The sequence below is a fragment of the Taudactylus pleione genome, unplaced genomic scaffold (genome assembly GCF_031769625.1).
Source record: "Taudactylus pleione unplaced genomic scaffold, aTauple2 ptg000390l, whole genome shotgun sequence".
In the NCBI taxonomy this organism is placed as follows: Eukaryota; Metazoa; Chordata; class Amphibia; order Anura; family Myobatrachidae; genus Taudactylus; species Taudactylus pleione.
The window spans coordinates 2395018-2415828 of NW_028284791.1; the positions used below are offsets into that span (position 1 = coordinate 2395018).

At 49.0% G+C, this 20811-nt stretch overlaps 1 protein-coding gene across 2 annotated transcripts in view; it reads left to right on the forward strand.

The window, feature by feature from the left end:
• XRRA1 (X-ray radiation resistance associated 1) overlaps nucleotides 1-20811 on the forward strand; it is a 90808-nt gene that overhangs the window by 31024 nt on the left and 38973 nt on the right. For both annotated transcript variants that reach the window (XM_088445848.1, XM_088445847.1), the window contains exons 8-11: nucleotides 12931-13035; nucleotides 13615-13817; nucleotides 15259-15308; nucleotides 18534-18662. In XM_088445848.1, the coding sequence (XP_088301974.1) occupies nucleotides 12931-13035; nucleotides 13615-13817; nucleotides 15259-15308; nucleotides 18534-18662 (487 nt within the window). The remainder of the gene's footprint in view (nucleotides 1-12930; nucleotides 13036-13614; nucleotides 13818-15258; nucleotides 15309-18533; nucleotides 18663-20811) is intronic.

Here is a 20811-nt window from a genome sequence, read left to right on the forward strand (position 1 = left end):
AACCCACACCTGCACCGCCTTTCCTTTCCCCCAATAAAATCAAAGGCAGCAGGCGCACCTCACCTTCTATTCTAGTATCCACTTTAGGTGGCAGCGCTCCTCAACTTCTATCTTCTCAGATCCCTCCTCTCTCTGTCACGTCACACGCAGGCAGGCAACATAGTGGAGAGCAGGAGAGGAGACAGCAGCACCCGGCACCTGTTCAGAATTAATGAGCGAGAGTCTGCAAGGGCCCGGAAGTAAAAATGCACATGGACACTCCAATAAACAACCCTGTCAACGCAGTGGCAGAACTCTTGAGTGGTGGGACCAGGTGCAACAATATGGTTTCCTGCCCCCACTGCAAGCAAGGGACTATCTATCTCATATAATGCAGGGACGTCACAGTGAATGCAATATAATGCTGAGAGCATCGATGTGACCCCCATATAAATGCAGAGAACATCACAAAGACTGCCTAGTAATGCAGAGAGAATTGCAGTGAGGGCCATATAATGCAGAAAGTGTCGCTGTAAGTGCAATATAATGCAGAGAGAGTTGCAGTGAGCTCCATATAATGCAGAGAGCGTCGCAGTAAGCGCAATATAAAGCAGAAAGTGTCACTTTCAGGGCAATTTAATGCAGTGAGCGTCGCAGTGATCTCCATATAATGCAGAGAGCGTCGCAGTAAGTGCCATATAATGCAGAGTACGTCGCAGTGAGGGCCATATAATGAAGAGAGTGTCGCACTGAGGGCCATATAATGCAGAGAACATTGGTGACCTACATATAAGTTATAAAACAGATCATATGAATACACCTCTTACACATACAGAAAATTAATACACACCTCCACCACAGACAGAATTAAAATACATTCCAACCCCCCCCAAAAAAAGACACCCCTCCCCATTACATACATATACCACCCCCCAGATGACACTGCCACTTACTTACCTCAGGATCTGTCAACTGTGTGACCCCTGCTGGTCTCCAAGGCATAGGAGAGGAAGCAACTCAAGGAGACAATGGGCTACACAGGAAAGGATGGGAGCAGGATCTCGATGTTAGGGGGCGTGGCCTTCATTCAGCGATAGGGGATAACTATAGAATAGACAGAGAGAAGGGGTGGGGACTCAGGGGAAGGGGCGGGGTCTTGTTAGGGGCGTGGTCTCAACAGGCATCGTTCTGGAATACGAGGGTGAGTATAGAATAGACAGAGGAGGGGGCTGGGACTTAGGGGAAGGGGCTGGCTCACAGGCAGTCTAGTGACAGGCAGAGTCCTCCACCCGGACCGGCTCCTCCTTCCTTACAGCCAGCGGTCAGCCACAAAATACTATAATGATGAGTCAGTGTGACTCATCATTATTAGTACTGCCTGGCTGCCGGACCTTTCATTGACGCGGGCCCCGGTGTAAGCATCGCCGATGCTGCGGGCCCGCTGGGACCTGCCGGGCCCTAATCGCCTGCCACTTACTTACAGATCCGTCCTCTGGAGCCTGCTCTGCTTGTCTTGGCCGCATGGTGTAGCGTCACTGTGTCCTGGAGGTGGGGGGCCGGGCTGTAGAGGGGCTGCACGGAGGCGGAGCCGCCAGTGATGACTGACAGGCTCCGCAAAGGTTTGTGGGAGGAGCAGCAGCTCCCCCGTCAGCCTTTTTTCTTTTTTGCATTAGCAGCGTTTACGTTTGCGCATGCGCTGGTGAAGTTGCTGAACTGCCCTATCGGAGCTCTCCGATCGCGGCAGTGGGGGGGGTGGGCAAGTACTGGGTGGTCGCCGGCCACTTAGGGGACTGGCCCAGCGGTAACCAGCCCGGTTTCCCGGCGGCCCAATCCGCCCCTGGCCATGGCCCTCTCTCAGGTGCACTATATTATGTCCCTATTTATCCCCAGCATCTCCTGGCCTCCCCTATCTCTTCCCTGGCCCTTCCCCATGAGGCCATGGCCCTCTCTCAGGTGCACTATATTATGTCCCTATTTATCCCCAGCATCTCCTGGCCTCCCCTATCTCTTCCCTGGCCCTTCCCCATGAGGCCATGGCCCTCTCTCAGGTGCACTATATTATGTCCCTATTTATCCCCAGCATCTCCTGGCCTCCCCTATCTCTTCCCTGGCCCTTCCCCATGAGGCCATGGCCCTCTCTCAGGTGCACTATATTATGTCCCTATTTATCCCCAGCATCTCCTGGCCTCCCCTATCTCTTCCCTGGCCCTTCCCCATGAGGCCATGGCCCTCTCTCAGGTGCACTATATTATGTCCCTATTTATCCCCAGCATCTCCTGGCCTCCCCTATCTCTTCCCTGGCCCTTCCCCATGAGGCCATGGCCCTCTCTCAGGTGCACTATATTATGTCCCTATTTATCCCCAGCATCTCCTGGCCTCCCCTATCTCTTCCCTGGCCCTTCCCCATGAGGCCATGGCCCTCTCTCAGGTGCACTATATTATGTCCCTATTTATCCCCAGCATCTCCTGGCCTCCCCTATCTCTTCCCTAGCCCTTCCCCATGAGGCCATGGCCCTCTCTCAGGTGCACTATATTATGTCCCTATTTATCCCCAGCATCTCCTGGCCTCCCCTATCTCTTCCCTGGCCCTTCCCCATGAGGCCATGGCCCTCTCTCAGGTGCACTATATTATGTCCCTATTTATCCCCAGCATCTCCTGGCCTCCCCTATCTCTTCCCTGGCCCTTCCCCATGAGGCCATGGCCCTCTCTCAGGTGCACTTATATTATGTCCCTATTTATCCCCAGCATCTCCTGGCCTCCCCTATCTCTTCCCTGGCCCTTCCCCATGAGGCCATGGCCCTCTCTCAGGTGCACTATATTATGTCCCTATTTATCCCCAGCATCTCCTGGCCTCCCCTATCTCTTCCCTGGCCCTTCCCCATGAGGCCATTGCCCTCTCTCAGGTGCACTATATTATGTCCCTATTTATCCCCAGCATCTCCTGGCCTCCCCATCTCTTCCCTGGCCCTTCCCCATGAGGCCACGGCCCTCTCTCAGTTGCGCTATATTATGTCCCTAATTATCCCCGGCATCTCCTGGCCTCCCCTATCTCTTCCTTGGCCCTTCCCCATGAGGCCATGGCCCTCTCTCAGGTGCACTATATTATGTCCCTATTTATCCCCAGCATCTCCTGGCCTCCCCTATCTCTTCCCTGGCCCTTCCCCATGAGGCCATGGCCCTCTCTCAGGTGCACTATATTATGTCCCTATTTATCCCCAGCATCTCCTGGCCTCCCCATCTCTTCCCTGACCCTTCCCCATGAGGCCATGGCCCTCTCTCAGGTGCACTATATTATGTCCCTATTTATCGCCAGCATCTCCTGGCCTCTCCTATCTCTTCCCTGGCCCTTCCCCATGAGGCCATGGCCCTCTCTCAGGTGCACTATATTATGTCCCTATTTATCCCCAGCATCTCCTGGCCTCCCCTATCTCTTCCCTGGCCCTTCCCCATGAGGCCATGGCCCTCTCTCAGGTGCACTATATTATGTCCCTATTTATCCCCAGCATCTCCTGGCCTCCCCTATCTCTTCCCTGGCCCTTCCCCATGAGGCCATGGCCCTCTCTCAGGTGCACTTATATTATGTCCCTATTTATCCCCAGCATCTCCTGGCCTCCCCTATCTCTTCCCTGGCCCTTCCCCATGAGGCCATGGCCCTCTCTCAGGTGCACTATATTATGTCCCTATTTATCCCCAGCATCTCCTGGCCTCCCCTATCTCTTCCCTGGCCCTTCCCCATGAGGCCATTGCCCTCTCTCAGGTGCACTATATTATGTCCCTATTTATCCCCAGCATCTCCTGGCCTCCCCATCTCTTCCCTGGCCCTTCCCCATGAGGCCACGGCCCTCTCTCAGTTGCGCTATATTATGTCCCTATTTATCCCCAGCATCTCCTAGCCTCCCCTATCTCTTCCCTGGCCCTTCCCCATGAGGCCATGGCCCTCTCTCAGGTGCACTATATTATGTCCCTATTTATCCCCAGCATCTCCTGGCCTCCCCTATCTCTTCCCTGGCCCTTCCCCATGAGGCCATGGCCCTCTCTCAGGTGCACTTATATTATGTCCCTATTTATCCCCAGCATCTCCTGGCCTCCCCTATCTCTTCCCTGGCCCTTCCCCATGAGGCCATGGCCCTCTCTCAGGTGCACTATATTATGTCCCTATTTATCCCCAGCATCTCCTGGCCTCCCCTATCTCTTCCCTGGCCCTTCCCCATGAGGCCATTGCCCTCTCTCAGGTGCACTATATTATGTCCCTATTTATCCCCAGCATCTCCTGGCCTCCCCATCTCTTCCCTGGCCCTTCCCCATGAGGCCACGGCCCTCTCTCAGTTGCGCTATATTATGTCCCTAATTATCCCCGGCATCTCCTGGCCTCCCCTATCTCTTCCTTGGCCCTTCCCCATGAGGCCATGGCCCTCTCTCAGGTGCACTATATTATGTCCCTATTTATCCCCAGCATCTCCTGGCCTCCCCTATCTCTTCCCTGGCCCTTCCCCATGAGGCCATGGCCCTCTCTCAGGTGCACTATATTATGTCCCTATTTATCCCCAGCATCTCCTGGCCTCCCCATCTCTTCCCTGGCCCTTCCCCATGAGGCCATGGCCCTCTCTCAGGTGCACTATATTATGTCCCTATTTATCCCCAGCATCTCCTGGCCTCTCCTATCTCTTCCCTGGCCCTTCCCCATGAGGCCATGGCCCTCTCTCAGGTGCACTATATTATGTCCCTATTTATCCCCAGCATCTCCTGGCCTCCCCTATCTCTTCCCTGGCCCTTCCCCATGAGGCCATGGCCCTCTCTCAGGTGCACTATATTATGTCCCTATTTATCCCCAGCATCTCCTGGCCTCCCCTATCTCTTCCCTGGCCCTTCCCCATGAGGCCATGGCCCTCTCTCAGGTGCACTTATATTATGTCCCTATTTATCCCCAGCATCTCCTGGCCTCCCCTATCTCTTCCCTGGCCCTTCCCCATGAGGCCATGGCCCTCTCTCAGGTGCACTATATTATGTCCCTATTTATCCCCAGCATCTCCTGGCCTCCCCTATCTCTTCCCTGGCCCTTCCCCATGAGGCCATTGCCCTCTCTCAGGTGCACTATATTATGTCCCTATTTATCCCCAGCATCTCCTGGCCTCCCCATCTCTTCCCTGGCCCTTCCCCATGAGGCCACGGCCCTCTCTCAGTTGCGCTATATTATGTCCCTATTTATCCCCAGCATCTCCTAGCCTCCCCTATCTCTTCCCTGGCCCTTCCCCATGAGGCCACGGCCCTCTCTCAGGTGCGCTATATTATGTCCCTATTCATACCCGGCATCTCCTGGCCTCCCCTATCTCTTCCCTGGCCCTTCCCCATGAGGCCACGGCCCTCTCTCAGGTGCACTATATTATGTCCCTATTTATCCCCGGCATCTCCTGGCCTCCCCTATCTCTTCCCTGGCCCTTCCCCATGAGGCCACGGCCCTCTCTCAGGTGCGCTATATTATGTCCCTATTTATCCCCGGCATCTCCTGGCCTCCCCTATCTCTTCCCTGGCCCTTCCCCATGAGGCTACGGCCCTCTCTCAGGTGCGCTATATTATGTCCCTATTTATCCCCGGCATCTCCTGGCCTCCCCTATCTCTTCCCTGGCCCTTCCCCATGAGGCCATGGCCCTCTCTCAGTTGCGCTATATTATGTCCCTAATTATCCCCGGCATCTCCTGGCCTCCCCTATCTCTTCCTTGGCCCTTCCCCATGAGGCCATGGCCCTCTCTCAAGTGCACTATATTATGTCCCTATTTATCCCCAGCATCTCCTGGCCTCCCCTATCTCTTCCCTGGCCCTTCCCCATGAGGCCATGGCCCTCTCTCAGGTGCACTATATTATGTCCCTATTTATCCCCAGCATCTCCTGGCCTCCCCATCTCTTCCCTGGCCCTTCCCCATGAGGCCATGGCCCTCTCTCAGGTGCACTATATTATGTCCCTATTTATCCCCAGCATCTTCTGACCTCCCCTATCTCTTCCCTGGCCCTTCCCCATGAGGCCGTGGCCCTCTCTCAGGTATATTATGTCTCTATTAATCCCCAGCATCTCCTGGCCTCTCCTATCTCTTCCCTGGCCCTTCCCCCATGAGGCCATGGCCCCTCTCTCAGGTGCACTATATTATGTCCCTATTTATCCCCAGCATCTCCTGGCCTCCCCTATCTCTTCCCTGGCCCTTCCCCATGAGGCCATGGCCTTCTCTCAGGTGCAGTATATTATGTCCCTATTTATCCCCAGCATCTCCTGGCCTCCCCTATCTCTTCCCTGGCCCTTCCCCATGAGGCCATGGCCCTCTCTCAGGTATATTATGTCCCTATTTATCCCCAGCATCTCCTGGCCTCCCCTATCTGTTCCCTGGCCCTTCCCCATGAGGCCATGGCCCCTCTCTCAGGTGCGCTATATTTTTTTATGTCCCTATTTATCTCCAGCATCTCCTAGCCTCCCCTATCTCTTCCCTGGCCCTTTCCCATGAGGCCATGGCCCTCTCTCAGGTGCGCTATATTTTTTTATGTCCCTATTTATCTCCAGCATCTCCTAGCCTCCCCTATCTCTTCCCTGGCCCTTTCCCATGAGGCCATGGCCCTCTCTCAGGTGCGCTATATTTTATTATGTCCCTATTTATCTCCAGCATCTCCTGACCTCCCCTATCTCTTCCCTGGCCCTTCCCCATGAGGCCGTGGCCCTCTCTCAGGTATATTATGTCCCTATTAATCCCCAGCATCTCCTGGCCTCTCCTATCTCTTCCCTGGCCCTTCCCCCATGAGGCCATGGCCCCTCTCTCAGGTGCACTATATTATGTCCCTATTTATCCACAGCATCTCCTGGCCTCCCCTATCTCTTCCCTGGCCCTTCCCCATGAGGCCATGGCCTTCTCTCAGGTGCGCTATATTATGTCCCTATTTATACCCAGCATCTCCTGGCCTCTGCTATCTCTTCCCTGGCCCTTCCCCATGAGGCCATGGCCCTCTCTCAGGTATATTATGTCCCTATTTATCCCCAGCATCTCCTGGCCTCTCCTATCTCTTCCCTGCCCCTTCCCCATGAGGCCATGGCCCCTCTCTCAGGTGCGCTATATTATGTCCCTATTTATCCCCAGCATCTCCTGGCCTCCCCTATCTCTTCCCTGGCCCTTCCCCATGAGTCCATGGCCCTCTCTCAGGTGCACTATATTATGTCCCTATTTATCCCCAGCATCTCCTAGCCTCCCCTATCTCTTCCCTGTCCCTTTCCCATGAGGCCATGGCCCTCTCTCAGCTATATTATGTCCCTATTTATCCCCAGCATCTCCTGGCCTCTCCTATCTCTTCCCTGGCCCTTCCCCTTGAGGCCATGGCCCCTCTCTCAGGTGCACTATATTATGTCCCTATTTATCCCCAGCATCTCCTGGCCTCTCCTATCTCTTCCCCGGCCCTTCCCCATGAGGCCATGGCCCCTCTCTCAGGTGCGCTATATTATGTCCCTATTAATCCCCAGCATCTCCTGGCCTCCCCTATCTCTTCCCTGGCCCTTCCCCATGAGGCCATGGCCCCTCTCTCAGGTGCGCTTTATTATGTCCCTATTTATCCCCAGCATCTCCTGGCCTCCCCTATCTCTTCCCTGGCCCTTCCCCATGAGGCCATGGCCCTCTCTCAGGTGCAGTATATTATGTCCCTATTTATCCCCAGCATCTCCTGGCCTCCCCTATCTCTTCCCTGGCCCTTCCCCATGAGGCCATGGCCCTCTCTCAGGTATATTATGTCCCTATTTATCCCCAGCATCTCCTGGCCTCTCCTATCTCTTCCCTGCCCCTTACCCATGAGGCCATGGCCCCTCTCTCAGGTGCGCTATATTATGTCCCTATTTATCCCCAGCATCTCCTGGCCTCCCCTATCTCTGCCCTGGCCCTTCCCCATGAGGCCATGGCCCTCTCTCAGGTGCACTATATTATGTCTGGATTTATCCCCAGCATCTCCTGGCCTCTCCTATCTCTTCCCTGGCCCTTCCCCATGAGGCCATGGCCCTCTCTCAGGTGCACTATATTATGTTCTTATTTATCCCCAGCATCTCCTGGCCTCCGCTATCTCTTCCCTTCCCCATGAGGCCATGGCCCTCTCTCAGGTGCGCTATATTATGTCCCTATTTATCCCCAGCATCTCCTGGCCTCTGCTATCTCTTCCCTGGCCCTTCCCCATGAGGCCATGGCCCTCTCTCAGGTGCACTATATTATGTCCCTATTTATCCCCAGCATCTCCTGGCCTCCCCTATCTCTTCCCTGGCCCTTCCCCATGAGGCCATGGCCCTCTCTCAGGTATTATGCCCCTATTTATCCACATCATCTCCTGGCCTCTCCTATCTCTTCCCTGGCTCTTCCCCATGAGGCCATGGCCCCTCTCTCAGGTGCGCTATATTATGTCCCTATTTATCCCCAGCATCTCCTGGCCTCCCCTATCTCTTCCCTGGCCCTTCCCCATGAGGCCATGGCCCTCTCTCAGGTGCACTATCTTATGTCCCTGTTTATCCCCAGCATCTCCTGGCCTCCCCTATCTCTTCCCTGGCCCTTCCCCATGAGGCCATGGCCCTCTCTCAGGTGCGCTATATTATGTCCCTATTTATCCCCAGCATCTCCTGGCCTCCCCTATCTCTTCCCTGGCCCTTCCCCATGAGGCCATGGCCCTCTCTCAGGTGCACTATATTGTGTCCCTACTTAAAAAATTGGGAAGGGGGTGCCATTGCTCTCTCTGGCACAGGGTACCAAAAAGTCTAGTTAAGGCTCTGATTGTGTATATGTGCACGCTGGCTGGATATAGTGCATCATGTTCCCCTTCCCCTGCCCCTTCCCATCTCCCCCTTCTGTCCTAAATTATATTATAGAATCTAGCAGTAATATAGGTATGAAAATCCCACTAAGTGCTTAATTTTGTCACTCCATGGGCCAATCTATAGTGAGTGCAGGGTGTACGGTGCACATGGGCCAGTATATAGTGGGTGCAGGGTGTACGGTGCACATGGGCCAGTATATAGTGGGTGCAGGGTGTACGGTGCACATGGGCCAGTATATAGTGGGTGCAGGGTGTATGGTGCCCATGGGCCAGTATATAGTGGGTGCAGGGTGTCCGGTGCACATGGGCCAGTATATTGTGGGTGCAGGGTGTACGGTGCACATGGACCAATCTATAGTGGGTGCAGGGTGTACGGTGCTCATGGGCCAGTATATAGTGGGTGCAGGGTGTCCGGTGCACATGGGCCAGTCTATAGTGGGTGCAGGGTGTACGGTGCACATGGGCCAGTCTATAGTGGGTGCAGGGTGTACGGTGCACATGGGTCAGTCTATAGTGGGTGCAGGGTGTACGGTGCACATGGGCCAGTCTATAGTGGGTGCAGGGTGTACGGTGCACATGGGCCAGTATATAGTGAGTGCAGGGTGTACGGTGCACATGGGCCAGTATATAGTGGGTGCAGGGTGTACGGTGCACATGGGCCAGTCTATAGTGGGTGCAGGGTGTACGGTGCACATGGGCCAGTCTATAGTGGGTGCAGGGTGCTCCGGTACACATGGGCCAGTCTATAGTGGGTGCAGGGTGTCCGGTGCACATGGGCCAGTCTATAGTGGGTGCAGGGTGTACGGTGCACATGGGCCAGTCTATAGTGGGTGCAGGGTGTACGGTGCACATGGGCCAGTCTATAGTGGGTGCAGGGTGTACGGTGCACATGGGCCAGTCTATAGTGGGTGCAGGGTGTACGGTGCACATGGGCCAGTCTATAGTGGGTGCAGGGTGTACGGTGCACATGGGCCAGTCTATAGTGGGTGCAGGGTGTACGGTGCACATGGGTCAGTCTATAGTGGGTGCAGCGTGTACGGTGCACATGGGCCAGTCTATAGTGGGTGCAGGGTGTACGGTGCACATGGGTCAGTCTATAGTGAGTGCAGGGTGTACGGTGCACATGGGCCAATCTATAGTGGGTGCAGGGTGTATGGTGCACATGGGCCAGTATATAGTGAGTGCAGGGTGTACGGTGCACATGGACTAATCTATAGTGGGTGCAGGGTGTACGGTGCACATGGGCCAGTCTATAGTGGGTGCATGGTGTACGGTGCACATGGGTCAGTCTATAGTGGGTGCAGGGTGTACGGTGCACATGGGCCAGTCTATAGTGGGTGCAGGGTGTACGGTGCACATGGGTCAGTCTATAGTGGGTGCAGGGTGTACGGTGCACATGGGCCAGTCTATAGTGGGTGCAGGGTGTACGGTGCACATGGGCCAGTCTATAGTGGGTGCAGGGTGTACGGTGCACATGGGCCAGTCTATAGTGGGTGCAGGGTGTACGGTGCACATGGGCCAGTCTATAGTGGGTGCAGGGTGTACGGTGCACATGGGTCAGTCTAGTGGGTGCAGGGTGTACGGTGCACATGGGTCAGTATATAGTGGGTGCAGGGTGTACGGTGCACATGGGCCAGTATATAGTGTGTGCAGGGTGTACGGTGCACATGGGCCAGTCTATTGTGGGTGCAGGGTGTACGGTGCACATGGGCCAGTCTATAATGGGTGCAGGGTGTACGGTGCACATGGGCCAGTATATAGTGGGTGCAGGGTGTACGGTGCACATGGGCCAGTCTATAGTGGGTGCAGGGTGTACGGTGCACATGGGCCAGTATATAGTGGGTGCAGGGTGTACGGTGCACATGGGCCAGTGTATAGTGGGTGCAGGGTGTACAGTGCACATGGGCCAGTATATAGTGGGTGCAGGGTGTACGGTGCACATAGACCAATCTATAGTGGGTGCAGGGTGTACGGTGCACATGGGTCAGTCTATAGTGGGTGCAGAGTGTACGGTGCACATGGGCCAGTCTATAGTGGGTGCAGTGTGTACGGTGCACATCTGCCAGTATATAGTGGGTGCAGGGTGTACGGTGCACATGGGCCAGTATATAGTGGGTGCAGGGTGTACGGTGCACATGGGCCAGTGTATAGTGGGTGCAGGGTGTACAGTGCACATGGGCCAGTATATAGTGGGTGCAGGGTGTACGGTGCACATGGACCAATCTATAGTGGGTGCAGGGTGTACGGTGCACATGGGTCAGTCTATAGTGGGTGCAGAGTGTACGGTGCACATGGGCCAGTCTATAGTGGGTGCAGTGTGTACGGTGCACATCTGCCAGTATATAGTGGGTGCAGGGTGTACGGTGCACATGGGTCAGTATATAGTGGGTGCAGGGTGTACGGTGCACATGGGCCAGTATATAGTGTGTGCAGGGTGTACGGTGCACATGGGCCAGTCTATTGTGGGTGCAGGGTGTACGGTGCACATGGGCCAGTCTATAATGGGTGTAGGGTGTCCGGTGCTCATGGACCAATCTATAGTGGGTGCAGGGTGTACGGTGTACATGGGCTACTGGGGCCGCTCTGTCTTCACCACATCGGGAACATGGTGCAGGCGCAACTTTTCTCCTACAGAAATCACCCGCGCCATTGTCATGGAGATTGGTGCATGCGCAGTAGACTCTAGCACATGCGCCGGTGAGAGTGGGACACGCAGAGGCTGCACACGGGCCCCCCTTCTTTTGAGCCGCACATAAGCCACTCCCGAGTGATCACCTAATATTGGCTTTGTATCATATTTGGTTATTGGTTATCTTTTTTACTATGGAGTTGTAGCAATGATTGTCTTCCTTTACAGCCACAAACCTAGAAAGAAATGAGGTTTGTTTGTTTGTTTAAACCCCCAAAAGTGACATCAGCGGGTCTGCACCACCCTCAATAGTGATGCCGGTGGGCCACGCCCTTTTCACTGGCCGGTCACGCCCCCTCTTCGAGCCAGCACTAATGCCCCCCTACCCGTGCTCCCTGCCTTGCCCTAATCTTAGCGGGAACACTAGTATTCTATAAGTAGATTGTTGGTATTTACCCTTTCTCCTTGGTATGTTTCTTCAGGCTGCTATTACTAATTTAAAATTCTTAACTGTGTCTTCTGATTACCATGACAACCACAGTCACATGACATACTGAGAGCCTGTGTCTGTGTAGCAGACTCACAGTGCCTGTATCCGGCAGCCAGACCATGAGGCCTAGTAGTGTCGCACACAGTTTTGCAGACTGATCTTGTGTATTTTCGCAATGCTCACGCTCCATAACCAATCGCCGAATCTACGGTCAATTCAGAGCCGTATGTAACTTCCTATCCTCTGCTCTTATGGCTGAAAGGAGGGATGTTACTGGGTGCCAACGGGCTATGCAGGGCTGTGGCTACCAAGGATAGGGCTAGTGCAAGCACATACTGATAATCATGACCGTTATGGACCCAAGCGTACTGGTTGGGGCGGTTGCATAGATTAGTACAACATCAACCCCCCGTGTGTTTTCAGAGAGAGTTTGAAAAGGAGATTATGGTTTGTAGGAGGACAGCTACAATGCATTCTTAGTAAGTATAACCTTCTATTTGGCAGTGTAGCATTTACCTACTCAGATATTGCATATAATGACGTTCACAATTACATCCCCATAGTAGTTTTATCGCCAATCTTTTATATAGTATTCTATCACCTCTTTCTGCCTGCTATGCCGATACTAATGTTGTGGTATTAGGTGGTAATGAGGTTACAGTAGGGTCCTTATTAGTAACACTAAAGGGAGATGACTCTTTCCTAGGGGCCTATTTATAAAATAATATTTGCGGGATATTAAGTAGCGCTCCAATGTAGCATGGTGGGACCATAGCAGATATCTCCATATACAGCAGCCCCCGAGCGACTCAGTGATAATACATTTAGATGAACAAATATTCCCTATTGCTGCAAATTGTGGCGATAAGGAATCCTTATTACAGGGGGCTGGCTGCATCTATTAATAAATATGCCCCATAGTATTTTTATTTAACTCCACAAAACAAATAGTAAAAGGCGCCTCCCCTGCACGGTAATGTCTGGTAGAATGCGCAGTAACGTTGTGTCTCTGTACAGGAAGGACGCCGGACTTACAATGTTTCCATACCTGGAGATTCTGATGCTGGATGACAACGAGTTTTCCCACCCCGCTGTATTCGCCAGCCTGGCCGGTCTGAGAAGGTAACGCGACTCCCCAAATGCCAGGACGTTCCCCCAGTGTTATAGCAGAATTTAGATGAAGAAATAGCCCGCTGTACTATAGAAGGGAAAGAGAAGTAATGTTTAGTGCTGAGGTTTCCAAACTCGGTCCTCAAGGCACCCTAACAGTCCAGGTTTTAAGGATATCCATGCTTGACCATAGGTGACTTAATTAGTACCTCAGTCAATTTGATTTACCCACCTGTGCTCAACCATGGATATCTCAAAAACCTGAACTGTTGGGGAGCCTCGAGGGCCACGTTTGGGAACCTCAGGTTTAGGGCCATATCCAATTAGCCGTGGTAAATTACCGCTGCTAATTAGCTCGCCCGGGGCTATCCAATTATCCCTGTAGTCGGCATGACGACGGCACTTATCGGGGTTATTTTTTGGGACCTGATGTGTCCCGAAAAATAATCCACGATAAGTGCCGTTTTTTCGCCCAAAAAAAGGCGAGAACACATAGGGCCGCAAGTATATTACATCATATACTGTATATTACATCAGTACTGTCAAAAACATCCTGCAAATAAAAACACCTTCGTCCTTTGCTCTTTGCAGCTTACGTGTGTTGAACCTGGACAAAAATGCTATTTCTGCCGTCCCGTACCTGCACGAGTCACCCAGCAGAGAGATGGCGGGAGGGAGCAGCCACAGGACGCAGGAGGCAGAGGGTAGAGGGCACGCACAGGACCCCAGTGAGCTGGCGGAGGAGAAACTCGATTACATCATCCTGCCCAATGCTAAGGACACTGACAGAACAGGTGGGTGAGACTGACAGGTGCAGAGAAGATTTACCCTGAAACCCACAACCCTTCACCAATGCGCCAGAGACGGGTCTAATGCTGGAGGCTAACCTTCCTGTAGATCTTCCCGTGGTACCAACTACAGTACAGATGGGGCCACATACACTTATCCTTGAATTGCAACAAAATGCTTGGCGTGCTACGGATTTTGGGACTTATACGTCTTATCGGCTACTTTAAACCAATATCTTTGCAGGAAAATAATACTAATCCAAAGTATTAAGGGCCTGGTTCAGCAAGGTTCGCAACTGCGATGACGCACGCAGTTGGCCGATTGTATTAATCGCAGTGCGCGAACCAGCCACTGCGATTGGGACTGCGATCGCAGTGGCTACGCAGACCCATCGCAGAGTGAGTGACAGGCAGTGCAGTTTGTGGGTGGTGACAGGGGTGGTGGTTGGTGAAACGCAGGCGTGCCAGTGCGTTTGAACGCAGTTGCAGGGGCGTGCATAAATTAGGCACTGTGATACCGTACGCAGCCTGAGGCCTCATAGCTGCGTACCTCCCACGTACGGTCCCTGACAGTCAATCACTTTGCAAATAAATCCCCTCGGTAACCGCCGCCGGCACAAGACCATCTCGGCAAGTTCCCAGTGCAACTCATGCACAGTAGAAAAACGTCGGCCATTTGGGAAACATCGGCATTGCGTCCATCTGTGAATGAGGCCCTTAGTGCACTAATATGCAAATTTGGGAAGAAGTGCTCAAGCACAGAAAACGCTGCCCGTGGCGGATCGTCTAAGACCAGCCAGGCGAGACGCACTACATGGCACAGACAGGACAGGGATATGAGGACATCTGTATAATGAACATGCAATATTTGTGCACAGGTTTAATGAACATAAAACGATCTTCCATAATGACGGCCTGTCATTACTGCCGTGTGTCGCAGAGCCGGGCGCTGCCATCTGATCAATGTGGCAGAGACAGCTGGCGTTTGAGGCTTTCGTTAACATTGGTTGGCTCGGTGAGAGAGGACAGCAGAGAGGAAGGAGATCTTTACCTGACTGAGTACATGATTTGCTAGAGAAATACACAGTATGTAGGCTGTATACAGGGCTGTATGTAGGCTGTATGTAGGCTGTATGTAGGCTGTATGTAGGCTGTATACAGGGCTGTATGTAGGCTGTATACAGGGCTGCATAGAACCTGCTTGTGGCCCTAGGTAAGACATTTCATTTCTCCTTCCATTTGTCTGAAAAACCTCACAATGATCCAGGCCTCTCATTGCCCCCTGGGATAGGTGGGAACCTAGGCTGCCTAATTGGGGGTCCGTCTCCGGCTTTACAAAGACCACCTGTATGGGGGAGCCAGGATTAGTACAATGGGGGAAGTACAGTAAATATGATGATATGGAATCGGACGCTGAAAGTTGTTACTTTATTCATTTTACTTGCAGAAGTGATTTTCAGCTCTACTATCGGCCGCCGGAAGTATCAGCCCGTACTGGTGAGTACACTGCCGTCTCCAGTCACAGGCCCAGAGTATACGCTGTACCAGCTACTGGCGCTTTATAAAGTATGAGGGATGAAAAATAAATACGCTCCATCTGCGTAATATAATCCTACGTGATGCTGCTTCAGTTCCTGTATTCTAAAAGTTTACACAACCTTGCTCTCCACCAGCGACTTTTGTCAAATAATGCATAATAAATATACATAATTACACCTATATAAATACATGATGGATATACATATATTACACCTATATAAATACATGACATATACATATATTGCACCTATGTAAACACATGACGGATATACATATATTACACCTATATAAATACATGACATATACATATATTGCACCTATGTAAACACATGACGGATATACATATATTACACCTATATAAATACATGACATATATACATATATTACACCTATGTAAACACATGACGGATATACATATATTACACCTATATAAATACATGACGGATATACATATATTACACCTATGTAAACACATGACAGATATACATATATTACACCTATATAAATACATGACGGATATACATATATTACACCTATATAAATACATGACGGATATACATATATTACACATATGTACACACATGACGGATATACATATATTACACATATGTACACACATGACAGATATACATATATTACACCTATGTAAACACGACAGATATACATATATTACACCTACGTAAACACATGACAGATATACATATATTACACCTACGTAAACACATGACAAATATACATATATTACACCTATGTAAACACATGACAAATATACATATATTACACCTATGCAAATACATGACATATATACATATATTACACCTATGTAAACACATGGCAAATATACATATATTACACCTATGTAAGCACATGACATATATACAGTATATATTACACCTATGTAAACACATGACAAATATACATATATTAAACCTATGTAAACACGACATATATACATACAGTATATATTACACCTATGTAAACACATGACATATATACATATATGAAACCTATGTAAACACATGACAAATATACATATATTACACCTATGTAAACACATGACATATATACATACAGTATATATTACACCTATGTAAACACATGACATATATACATATATTACACCTATGTAAACACATGAAAAATATACATATATTACACCTATGTAAACACATGACATATATACATATATTACACCTATGTTCACAAATGACATATACATATATTACACCTATGTAAACACATGACAAAAATACATATATTACACCTATGTAAACACATGACATATATACATATATTACACCTATGTAAACACATGAAAAATATACATATATTATACCTATGTAAACACAGGACATATATACATATATTACACCTATGTAAACACATGACATGTATACATACAGTATATATTACACCTATGTAAACACATGACATATATACATATATTACACCTATGTAAACACATGACAAATATACATATATTATACCTATGTAAACTCTTGACATATATACATATATTACACCTATGTAAACACATGACAAATATACATATATTATACCTATGTAAACTCTTGACATATATACATATATTACACCTATGTAAACACATGACATATATACATACAGTATATATTACACCTATGTAAACACATGATAGATATACATATATTACACCTATGTAAACACATGGTAGATATACATATATTACACCTATATAAATACATGACAAATATACATGTATTACACCTATATAAATACATGACAAATATACATATATTACACCTATGTAAACACATGACAAATATACATATATTATACCTATGTAAACTCTTGACATATATACATATATTACACCTATGTAAACACATGATAGATATACATATATTACACCTATGTAAACACATGGTAGATATACATATATTACACCTATATAAATACATGACAAATATACATATATTACACCTATATAAATACATGACAAATATACATATATTACACCTATATAAATACATGACAAATATACATATATTACACCTATATAAACACTTGACAAATATACATATATTAACACATGACATATATACATACAGTATATATTACACCTATGTAAATACATGACACACACATATATATATATATATATATATATATATACAGCATATATTACACCTATGTAAACACATGACAGATATACATATATTACACCTATGTAAACACATGACAAATATACATATATTATACCTATGTAAACTCTTGACATATATACATATATTACACCTATGAAAACACATGACATATATACATACAGTATATATTACACCTATGTAAATACATGACACACACACACACACACACACACATATATATATATATATATATATATATATATATACATACAGTATATATTACACCTATGTAAACACATGATAGATATACATATATTACACCTATGTAAACACATGGTAGATATACACATATTACACCTATATAAATACATGACAAATATACATGTATTACACCTATATAAATACATGACAAATATACATATATTACACCTATGTAAACACATGACAAATATACATATATTATACCTATGTAAACTCTTGACATATATACATATATTACACCTATGTAAACACATGATAGATATACATATATTACACCTATGTAAACACATGGTAGATATACATATATTACACCTATATAAATACATGACAAATAGACATATATTACACCTATATAAATACATGACAAATATACATATATTACACCTATATAAATACATGACAAATATACATATATTACACCTATATAAACACTTGACAAATATACATATATTAACACATGACATATATACATACAGTATATATTACACCTATGTAAATACATGACACACACATATATATATATATATATATATATATACAGCATATATTACACCTATGTAAACACATGACAGATATACATATATTACACCTATGTAAACACATGGTAGATATACATATATTACACCTATGTTTAGCTGCGAATATTTCTGTTTAGCTCCGTGTGCTTGCTTTCTGTCATTTTCTGATTGCACATGTGGCAATATCGGGCCTATGTACTGGTGCTGCCAGCAATATCGGCACGTGCAGCCAGTACTGGTACTTATGGGTGTCACAGCGTTCTCCTTCTGTCCGGCAGAAACCCCTGGGTACAACCGTCGGCTTCTCATCCCTGCCCAGCTTTCTGCTGTCCTCCACAGAGCAGATGTCTGACCCGGCCTCCCCTCCCCTCCCGAACCTGAGGTCCCTGAGCCTGGCCGACAACAAGGTACGTGTGTGACCCATTGTTCTTTCTGCAGCTCCGAGGACGGGTTTATACACAGTGGTAAGCCCTATATGTGTAATAGTGATATAACGTATAGTGATAGAAAAGATGGGTGGGTGCCACAGCCTACAGTCTATAGGAGGTGCAGGAAATGTGACCTAAGGGACATGTGTTTATGCTGTACAGCGTGCCAGCTATATGTGATCACAGTAATGCTGCATGCAGCGGCCACCCTGCAAAGCACATAGAAGCAGAGACTGGGGAGGATATAATGCAGACATGTGTTTATGCTGTGCAGCGTGCCAGCTATATGTGATCACAGTAATGCTGCATGCAGCGGCCACCCGGCTAAGCACATAGAGGCAGGGACTGGGGAGGAGATAATGCAGACATGTGTTTATGCTGTGCAGCGTGCCAGCTATATGTGATCACAGTAATGCTGCATGCAGGGGCCATCTGGCTAAGCACATAGAAGCAGGGACTGGGGAGGAGATAACACAGACATGTGTTTATGCTGTGCAGCGTGCCAGCTATATGTGATCACAGTAATGCTGCATGCAGCGGCCACCCGGATAAGCACATAGAAGCAGGGACTGGGGAGGAGATAATGCAGACATGTGTTTATGCTGTGCAGCGTGCCAGCTATATGAGATCACAGTAATGCTGCATGCAGCGGCTACACGGCTAAGCACATAGCAGGGACTGGGGAGGAGATAATGCAGACATGTGTTTATGCTGTGCAGTGTGCCAGCTATATGTGATCACAGTAATGCTGCATGCACCGGCCACCCGGCTAAGCACATAGAAGCAGAGACTGGGGAGGAGATAATGCAGACATGTGTTTATGCTGTGCAGCGTGCCAGCTATATGTGATCACAGTAATGCTGCATGCAGCGGCCATCTGGCTAAGCACATAGAAGCAGGGACTGGGGAGGAGATAACACAGTCATGTGTTTATGCTGTGCAGCGTACCAGCTATATGTGATCACAGTAATGCTGCATGCAGCGGCCACCCAGCTAAGCACATAGAAGCAGGGACTGGGGAGGAGATAATGCAGACATGTGTTTATGCTGTGCACCGTGACACTTTATGTGATCACAGTAATGCTGCATGCAGTGGCCACCCGGCTAAGCACATAGAAGCAGGGACTGGGGAGGAGATAATGCAGACATGTGTTTATGCTGTGCAGCGTGCCACTATATGTGATCACAGTAATGCTGCATGCAGCGGCCACCCGGCTAAGCACATAGAAGCAGGGACTGGGGAGGAGATAATGCAGACATGTGTTTATGCTGTGCAGCGTGCCAGCTATATGTGATCACAGTAATGCTGCATGCACCGGCCACCCGGCTAAGCACATAGAAGCAGAGACTGGGGAGGAGATAACACAGACATGTGTTTATGCTGTGCAGCGTGCCAGCTATATGTGATCACAGTAATGCTGCATGCAGCGGCCACCCGGCTAATCACATAGAAGCAGGGACTGGGGAGGAGATAATGCAGACATGTGTTTATGCTGTGCAGCGTACCAGCTATATGTGATCACAGTAATGCTGCATGCAGCGGCCACCCAGCTAAGCACATAGAAGCAGGGACTGGGGAGGAGATAATGCAGACATGTGTTTATGCTGTGCACCGTGACACTTTATGTGATCACAGTAATGCTGCATGCAGTGGCCACCCGGCTAAGCACATAGAAGCAGGGACTGGGGAGGAGATAATGCAGACATGTGTTTATGCTGTGCAGCGTGCCACTATATGTGATCACAGTAATGCTGCATGCAGCGGCCACCCGGCTAATCACATAGAAGCAGGGACTGGGGAGGAGATAATGCAGACATGTGTTTATGCTGTTCAGCGTGCCAGCTATATGTGATCACAGTAATGCTGCATGCACCGGCCACCCGGCTAAGCACATAGAAGCAGGGACTGGGGAGAAGATAATGCAGAAATGTGCTTATGCTGTGCAGCGTGCCAGCTATATGTGATCACAGTAATGCTGCATGCACCGGCCACCCGGCTAAGCACATAGAAGTAGGGACTGGGGAGGAGATAATGCAGACATGTGTTTATGCTGTGCAGCGTGCCAGCTATATGTGATCACAGTAATGCTGCATGCAGCGGCCACCCGGCTAATCACATAGAAGCAGG